This window comes from Plasmodium gaboni, chromosome 7 (genome assembly GCF_001602025.1).
Source record: "Plasmodium gaboni strain SY75 chromosome 7, whole genome shotgun sequence".
Classification (NCBI taxonomy): Eukaryota; Apicomplexa; class Aconoidasida; order Haemosporida; family Plasmodiidae; genus Plasmodium; species Plasmodium gaboni.
Window position 1 is genome coordinate 813719 of NC_031487.1, and position 10293 is coordinate 824011.

The 10293-nt window shown below is 19.0% G+C and overlaps 3 protein-coding genes across 3 annotated transcripts; 2 read left to right on the forward strand and 1 right to left on the reverse strand.

Annotated features, from left to right (window-relative positions):
• Positions 1 to 13: 13 nt before the first annotated feature.
• PGSY75_0725100 (putative membrane protein) lies at positions 14 to 4594 on the forward strand (the record flags this gene model as incomplete). The annotated part of the gene is made up of 2 exons (XM_018785092.1): positions 14 to 4147; positions 4373 to 4594. The coding sequence occupies 2 exons, from the start codon at positions 14 to 16 to the stop codon at positions 4592 to 4594; spliced, it is 4356 nt and encodes a 1451-aa protein (XP_018642593.1).
• A 780-nt stretch (positions 4595 to 5374) lies between these two features.
• Positions 5375 to 6117, forward strand: PGSY75_0725200 (mago nashi protein-like protein; the record flags this gene model as incomplete). The annotated part of the gene is made up of 4 exons (XM_018785093.1): positions 5375 to 5409; positions 5523 to 5641; positions 5738 to 6015; positions 6103 to 6117. The coding sequence occupies 4 exons, from the start codon at positions 5375 to 5377 to the stop codon at positions 6115 to 6117; spliced, it is 447 nt and encodes a 148-aa protein (XP_018642594.1).
• Positions 6118 to 6521: 404 nt separating this feature from the next.
• PGSY75_0725300 (hypothetical protein) lies at positions 6522 to 9121 on the reverse strand (the record flags this gene model as incomplete). The annotated part of the gene is made up of 2 exons (XM_018785094.1): positions 6522 to 8868; positions 8985 to 9121. The coding sequence occupies 2 exons, from the start codon at positions 9119 to 9121 to the stop codon at positions 6522 to 6524; spliced, it is 2484 nt and encodes an 827-aa protein (XP_018642595.1).
• Positions 9122 to 10293: the final 1172 nt, after the last annotated feature.

Below are 10293 nucleotides of genomic sequence, written 5' to 3' on the forward strand. Positions count from 1 at the left end.
AGATGATAAAAAAATGGGTGTTTTAAAATTAAAGAGTGATAAAAAAAAGAAGGAAAGAAATGAGAAAGAAACAAAAATAGACTATCAGAAATGTATAAAGAAAACAAAAGTAAGAGAAAATATTTTTATGAAAGGAAGTGTTGAAAATGATTTTGATATAAGAATATTTATGAAAACAGATCATAGTTCAAATAAAATTCGTCAATTAAATTATGCAAAATTAGTTAAAGGGATAAGAAAAAATAAAAATTTAATACCTAATAATATAGAGAAAATTATTGAAATATATGGATTAGGTATATCAGAAGAAGATAAAAATATCCGAAATTATTCTTCGAAAATATTTTATCATTTAATAAATAATATTAATTATGATAAATTTTATGGAAAAATTAAAACTTGTTTATTTCATTCATTAAAAATTGAGAAAGTGGATCTAAAAATATTAAATTTGGAATTATGTCATAAATTTTTTTTTACAAAGATTTCTTATTGTAATAAATTTTTTTATGAATTTTTAAATAATATTTTAGATTGTTTCATATCACTCAGTATCCAGAATCAAATAAAGAATGTGAAATATATTTTCTTGTTATTTAAACATAAGGCTAAATATAAGAGGGAAAAAAGAAAATTGCTTCAATTAAAGAAAAAGGGCATAAAAATTATGCCCGCGGAGATAAAAAATAATAAAAGTTTAAAGGAGGATAAGCAAGTAGCCGACATGGAATTTAAGAATTTTAAACAAAATAATGATAACAAAAAAAATTTTGATAACAAAAAAAATGTTCATAATAACAATAGTTATAGTAGTGACGTTAGTGATAATAATTATGAACCTATTAGTTGTCGAAATATGCGAAACAATTTAAGAGATCCATATTTAATAAAAAAAGGCATAAGAATAAAGCTTGATGAAAATACAAAAATAGAAATATATAAAAAATTATTTCAATGTCTTTATAATTTTATGGATGAAATAATATATAACTCGTTACAAGTTGATTTAATTAATTTGTATACAAAAATATTGAAAAACATTATTTTTGTAATAAAAAAGAAAATAACATTAACATTGGAAATTATGTTAATAATAAATAAACTTATAAAAAAAATTATTGAGTTAATTAATGAAAATATATTAAATATAAAAAATGTGAAAGTTTTAAATATGATATATTATTTTATTGTATTAATTATATCTTTATGTTTAAAAGAAAGGAAATATTTTGACTTTTTTAAAAAAAAAATAAAAATGGATATTTTACAATGGCTTCATTATACGTTTGTAATATATTGGTATGTGTTATTAAAAGAGAATTTTTTTAATATCCCATCTGGTATGGAAAATGAAAAAAATAAAATAAAAAATATTTATTATAAACATGAAGATATATGTGAACACAATATTAGTAATAATATATTAAGTGACAAATTAAAAGCATGTACACCTAATGGTGGTGATGATATAAACTGTGTGCACATGGGAAATAAATCAAGTACAAATGAAAAGAAACATAACAATAATAATGATAATGATGATAATAATAATAATTTATTAAATGTATGTGATTTACATTATAATATTATGTGTGATGACAAAACGTTTCATTATAAGAATAATAAAAAATATGCCAAGAAATATTTCATGTTATTAATATATTACTATGAAATTTATATGAACAGAACAAATAATAATATAGTACTAAATTATTATATAAATATAAAAAAAAAAAGTACTGAACAAAGTACAGAACAAAATAAAAACTTACATAAAACAATTATGAATAAAATTGAAGCATATACTATATCCATGTTTCATAAGAATAATGATGATAGTGAAAAATGTGCTGAATATATTATTAATTATTTATTAAGTTTTTCATATAATAGTATTGAAAAGATTATTCATTTATGTTATAATATTATTTTATTATCATATAAAGATAATGTCGATTTATATACAATGAAGAATGAATATTTATATATACAAAAGAATAAAAAGGATAAGAATAAAGATGATTTTATATTATATTCCTTTAAATATTTTACAGCACCATTTCTTTTTTTATCCCTAGTAGATTGTACAAAGTTTATAAATAATGATTTTTTTTTGAAAAGTTTTTATTCATTTTTTAAAGAAGAAGAAGAAGAAGAAAAAATTATTAGTACTATAAGATTTTTACATAAGGAGAAAGAATATGTGAAGATGATAATTTCAAATAGTATGTTTGATAACTTTATGAATACTTTATTATATGTGTTATATAATTATAGTGACGAATTTTTTGTGAATAATTGTTTGTTCTTCTTTTGTATGTTAAAGGAAAATCAGAGGGATATCTTAAAAAGGAAAGATGATAATAATAATGATAATGATAATAATGATAATAATGATAATGATAATAATGATAATAATAATAATGATAATAATAATAATAAAGAATGTGGTGACATGTTCAATGTATCAGGTGAGAATACTATTTTTTTTAATGACATGGTTCGAGATGATAAGAGTGAGGATGGTAGTAGTGTTCATAATTTCCAAAATATTATGAACAAAAAAATGAACAATATTAAAAAAGTGCTAATTGATTATTTTATACATAAAAATAATTCTTATATGTTATCATTTGATATTTTGAAAATTTTATATTTCTTATATGAACATACAAATATAAAATTATTAATATTTATATATTATTTAATTATAAATTGTGTAAATAAATTTGATTGTAGGGGAAAAACAAAAAATTCCTTCTTTTTAAATACGAGAGAAGCTATTGTTTGTATTAACAAAATAATGGGTGTAAATTATATAAAACATATGGATATATCTAAGAAAGCAAATGAAAATTTATATATAGATATAGATAACAAGAAATATTTATTTGTTATAAATGATGAATATATATATAAAGAACATTTTGTTCTGTTCTTTTTTAAACTAAACTTGTATGAAACAATAAAGGTATGTGAAAATTGTGTATACGATTTGTTAGAGGATTTGCAAAACGTACAGGAAGAAGAAAAAAAAAAAAATCAAGATGATGATGATGAAGAAGAAAAAAAATATTATGTTATATTGAATAATTTAAAATATACAAATATAATATTAATTATAAAAAATATATCTTATATTATTGCTAATATGAAATTACATTGTTCTCATGTGCCTTTGGAAAATATAAATATTGCATGCATAAAATTGAATTATTTATTTTGCCTTATTCAAAAATTAGAGAAGGTTAATGAAAGTGTATGTGACAAAATATTTAAGATAATAAAAATAATTACCTTGTATTATTTTGTGTGCTTTTATATGTGTCCTCCACTTTTATATGATACCAATATAGAAATGGATGAGAAGGAAGATGATAATAATTGTCTTAGTTATGATAATACCTCAGGGGAAGAAGAAAAAAAAAAGGTACACAAAAGAAAATTTTGTGAAATATCAAATTATATAGAAGATGATATTCATTTAAAAACACATCATAATGATGAGAAAAATAATTTGAATGGTATATCAGATATAAGAGATATTGAAAAAGAAGATGACGAAAAGTATTTTATTTATAATAGAAATATAAAAGTTAAAGTGGATATTTCATTATTTCCTTTATTTTTAAAAAATTATTTTAATAATTATATGAATATAAAAAATGAAGGAAAGGTATATGGTTTAGAGGATATATTGCCTGATTTTTTTTGTATTGAATTTTTTAATATATTATTAGAAACAGAAATATATTATTATATACCTATAAATAATAATAAGAACTTTGAAAATGTTATATATGATAATAATGAAGAAAGTTATAATTTAATTACTCATAAATATATTGAAGAATTAATAAATAAATATGAAAAACATATTAATTTTGTAAGTTATAAAAAATTAGTATATTTACCAATAAGAAAAATTATCAAATTATTAATTGTTTCTTTATTCAAAATGTCATATAATAGAAATATATTTTTTGATCCACTTTCATATAATATAAAAAAGGATATTCTATTGAATATTTTTCTGGATAATTTGAATTTTGTTCTGATATTTTATTATTTTATATCTTATATAATGAATCGAATGAACTACTTTTTGAATGCTTCCTTTTCACTGAGAAATTATTATTCCTTCTGGGTAAGGCTGTGTGTGGATATAATATTATTTTCGTCTTGTTATTATAAATATGGATACGAATATGTATTTGTTATTATATTATATTTTATTAATTTTTTATTTTTATTTTTTATAATCACAGCTTGTGTTATTGGTTATATGTTATTTACAGCAATGCAATAACAAAAATATATATATATATATATATATATATATATTTATATATTTATTTCTTTTTATTTTTAGTTTTTTGTGGATATCATTCTGTGCTGCTATTGCATTAAAGAAGAAAAGATGAAGAATCTAAAATTACCATGGTCAAAGGAATATGAAGAAATTCATCTCATATTAAATGAAGCATTAATAGGTTTAAATAAAAAGTTGAAAAATATGCTGGATCTTATTTTAAAACATGATGAAAGATATAATTTGATAAATAATATAGGGAAGATTTATGAACAATTATAAATTTTGAACAAAAGAAATTTGTTATATTTTTAAATATTAATTAAATTTTTTATATAATTAAAATTAGCTTATAAATAAATATATATATATATATATATATATATATAAACATTTATATATATAATATTTTTTTTTTTTTTTTACGTAAAATTTTTGAATATATATATATATATATATTTATATATATAATATTTTTTTTTTTTTTTTTTTACGTAAAATTTTTGAATATATATATATATATATATAATAATATAAATATTTATTATCTATTCATCTATCATACACAAATTGTATGTGGAATTTTTTTTTTTTTTTTTTTATAATAAACATATAATTTATTTAATATATATATAATATGCCATATTTACTCAAAATTAATATTTTTTATATTTAAATAATTTTAATATTTTTTTTCCCTTTTGACATATGTAAAAAAACATAAAATAAAATAAAAAAAATACACGTTGTTATAATAATATATATTTGAAATATAAATTTGTATACTGTTTTTATATTAAGGTTAAAAATTATCATGTAATAATTTTGTAAAGATTAATAAAAGAAAAATATATATATATATATATATATTATAAATATACATATATATATTGTTCAATATAATTTTTAAATCGATAAACAAAATAAAGTAATTTATATGTTATAATAAGAAAGATTTTTTTTTGTTAATATCATACTTTATTATAAGAAATACCTACATTTATAATATATTATATATATATATTTTTACAGATTGTTCAAGATATATAAAGTTGAATAAAAATGTCTAAGAAAGATAAGTTTTCCTTTAGATATTAGTAATTAAAATAAGAGAATATAAAAAAAATTATCTATATTTATATGACATTTTATAATATTATCTTTTTATTTTTATTTTGTAATTTGTATACTGTTCTTTTTTTATATATAGTGTTGGGCATGAAGGTAAATTTGGTCATGAATTTCTAGAGTTTGAATTTAATTCAAAGGGGAGATTAAGATATGCAAACAATTCGAATTATAAAAATGATAAAATTATTAGAAAAGAGGGTACGTAAAAAAAGAAATAAATGAATAACCTTATATAAAGATATATAGTATTTTTATATATATATATATATATATATATTTTTATTTCTTCACTAGCCTATGTAAGTAAATCAGTTTTAAAAGAATTAAAACGTATAATTGAAGAATCTGAAATATGTAAAGAAAGTGATAAAGAATGGCCTATGCCAGATAAAATTGGAAAACAGGAATTAGAAATATATTTAGATGGTGTAGAATATTATTTTACTACTTCAAAAATTGGATCCTTATCAGATGTCAAACAATGTAATGACCCAGAAGGTTTACGTGTTTTTTATTATTTAGTACAAGATTTAAAGTGCTTTTTATTTTCCCTTATCTGTTTACATTTTAGGGTAATAATAATAACAAATATGTACATATTTGTCCAATATAAATATAAAATATATATATATATATATATATATTTGTTCATTTTGTAGATAAAACCAGTTTAAAACATATTTACACGTCTATCCTTTTTTATGTATGAAGAACGTAAATGTACCTTATTAAACCAATATATTTTTTTTTACTTATATATATATATATAACATGTCATAAATTAATTTTTAAATTATTATTATTTTTTTTTTTTTTATAAAAACAAATTGTTTAAAAAATAAAAGTTTTAACAATGATAATATTAATTAAAAAGAAAAAAAAACTAGAAGAAATGTTTAGTAATATATATATATATATTTATAAAACTGTAAAAAATTATATGATTGCTATTTTATAATTACACTTAATGTTATAATATTTACTTATAAATGTATACAACATTAACATCCATTATTAATACGCTCATGCATATGTGAATTATTTTAACAAGAAAATAATTGAATTTAATACATTCGTTTTAGTCTTCTTCGTCATCATCATCTTCTTCATCGTCATCATCATCTTCTTCGTCATCATCATCTTCTTCATCGTCATCATCATCTTCTTCGTCATCATCATCTTCTTCATCGTCATCATCCTCATCTTCATTTTCATCTTCATCATCCTCATCTTCATTTTCATTTTCATCTTCATCATCTTCATTTTCATCTTCATCATCTTCATTTTCATCTTCATCATCTTCATTTTCATCGTCATCATCTTCATTTTCATCTTCATCATCCTCATCGTCATTTTCATCTTCATCTTCATCTTCATCATCTTCATTTTCATCATCCTCATTTTCATCTTCATCATCCTCATCGTCATTTTCATCATCCTCCTCAGATGAATCAACCCAACTAGCACATTCATTATCCCCCTTTGGATGTGTACTTTGTTCAAAAATTTTCGAATGAAATAAACAACTTGTAAGAACATGGCCTACATGTATCCTTTTAATAACCTTTCTAGTTTCTGTGTTAAGTATAATTATGAATCTCTCATAGCTAGCTGAACATAGGAAATTACCTCTTTTATGTAAGAACAGGAAGGATATGCCTCCATTATGAATTTTAATTTTTTTTATAAGGTTAATATGGAATTGATCAAAATCCTTTTTGGCCCACATAGTTGGTAAATCATTTCTCATATGTGTTTTATTATTATTTTGAAAATCTTTATAAAATTCATATAATTTATCTTTAATTTTTAATAAATAGTTGTCACTTTTTTTTTCATATGTTATTTTTTCTATTGCACATTTTTTTCTATATATATAATGTAATAGTTTATTACCAGTTATTATTTCAAAACTATAAACACTTCCATAATTATCTGAAACATAAATTCTTTGACTATCATTATAAGAGAATTTTTTTATGCAATAAGTTTTCCCTGTGTCGTCCTTTTCATTACGTAGTACTATATCTTTTTCAGTTTTATTTAAGGCATGGTTATTATGTGTTAGTTTTCTTTTTTTATTTTTTATTGCTTGTATATCGTTAATTTTTTGTTCGTTCAATTTATTGAAAACCTCTAAATTTTGAAGTTGTATTTGGTTAGTATTAAATTTGATATAAATGGATTCTTTATTATTATAAGTACGTTGGTCATCATCCTTATGATAATTATTTTCATTATTACCATCATTATCATCATTATCATCATTATTATCATTATTATCATTATCATCATTATTATCATTATTATCATTATCATCATTATTATCATTATTATCATTATCATCATTTTCCTTTTTATTTTTTTCATCTTTCATATCTAATGTATTTGTATCCATATCATCAGAACATATATGGGAAGTGTTACATATATTAGTAAAAACCAAATCACTCTCTGAATAGTTATGATCAAAATAATTATATTTATTATCGATAACATTTTGTGTTTTATAATGTTCATAGATATAAACTGGTTTAGGTTGACATCGCATATCATAAAGTATAATTTTATGATCATATGTTGAAGCACATAATATATTAACATTAATATCATTCAAAAAGGTTAATGATTTTATAAGTGTTTCACAATTTAAATGTAATAAGCTAACACCTAATCCTTTTGATTTCCAAAGATATGTACCAGTAAATAAATCGAAAACTTTTAAACAATTTTTATATCCTCCAATAGCTAGTCTATTTGTTAATAATTCATTAACACATGCTGCATTTATTGGATTACTTAGAATGTATGATTGTAATATGTTTTCTTTTGCTATCATATTATTATAATGATAGTCTTTACATATATTTTGTAAATTAACATGTTCATATTCACTACATGTAATAATTTTATTATTATTATTATTATCTTTGTCATCAATCTTTTTATATTCAATTTTATTTAATACATCCTTTTTATAATTTTCACAGTAAAGTTGCATTTTTTTTTGTATATCTTCATTTTCTATCTTATTTTTGTATAAACTGTCATCCAAATAATATTTGGAAGATTCGTCATGTTCCCAATTTAATACATGAACATGACCAGTACTATTAACAGTAACTAATAATCTGCTATTCAGTAAATAATCTTCATAAATACCATTTTTTACTTTTTCCTTATTATTATATACAGGCATAAAGTTTAAATAGTTTGTATATTTATCTTTGTGTTCATTTAATATATCTTCATATATTACATTATGATGATGATTTAGCATCTTTGTATATATGCAGTTACTACAACTTAGGAATGATAAAGATGCTATATCACTAACATATGGGTTTTCTACATTTTCATAAAATTGAAATGATTCCACAAGACCATTTTCTCTGCATATGGTTATTTCGGATTCTTCATATCCTCTTTAAAAAAAAAAAAAAATTAAATAAATAAATAAATATATATATATATACATATGTACAATATAATAAAAAATATAACGAAATATATAATATTATTATATATATATATAAATTACCCATATCCACCAGACCATGTCATGTTATTAATTTTTCTATTTAAATCAGCAGGGAGTTTTTGTTCAAATATAGAATTCCCCTCAGCACATTTTATATATTGTATTAAACCAATTTTATCAGACGTTATTACTTGCATTATTATATATGTTCAAATAAATAAATAAATATATATATATATATATAATGTTTGGTACTTCTTAGTATTATTTTATATAAGTTATATATAAATATATGTTTTCATTTTAACAAAATAAACAAATATATAGGAAATGAGGGAAAAATAATAAAAGATAATATTCTTATATAATGTATTTTAAAATATAGAATGTAATTTTTAATTTTTATATTTTATTGTATATATTTTTTCTTCTCTGTGTTATTAAAATTGTAAATAAAAATAAATTATATCATCATATAAGTTCTTTTAAAAAAGTTAGATTATTTATTTTCATATTGTATAGAGATTGTTTTTCAAGTATTTTTCCAAATTTTTTTTTTTTTTTTTTAATGACTTTATATAAACAAATATATAATTATATATAGATTACAAAAAAAAAAAAAAAAAAATAAATAAATTATATATATTATTTGTTTTTATATGATGTTTCATTACCTTTTTAAAAAATATATAGAGCATATTATATAAATGTAAATATATATATATATATATAAATTTTAATGTATACTGTATTTTTTTATTTTTACAGAATGAAAATATAAAGGATAATTCTTTTTTAATGAATCATAATAAGTATAAGAAATAAGAAAAGGAAAAAATAAAATATATATATTTTTTTTTTTTTATATGTTTATTTGTATAATTATATAAAAATTTATAGAGTTCATAAAAATATATACATACATATATATATATTTTTGTAGTGTGTAGAAGAATTAATATTTCATTATAAAGTTTAATAATATTATATATATGTATAAACAAAATAAATGTAATAAAGTTTGCAAATTATGTTTTTTTTATTTTCAATCAAATTAATATTGAAGTAACAAATAATTATAAATATATCTATGTTGAAAAAAAAAAAGTAATACATTTCCTTTTCAAAGTGATATATTTTAAAAAAGTTTATACTATAAATGTATTATATTTATTTTATTTATTTACTTTTTTTATAAGTTCCAAAATGGGAAAAAAAATATGTGTATGGTTAAACTGATGTTATGTTACTATAATGAGTGTTAAAGAAAAGTTTGAATTTTACATTATATAAAGTGATGATATAAAAAAAATATATATTTATGTATATATGTTTTTTTTTTTTTTTTTTTTTTTTTTTTTTTTTTTTT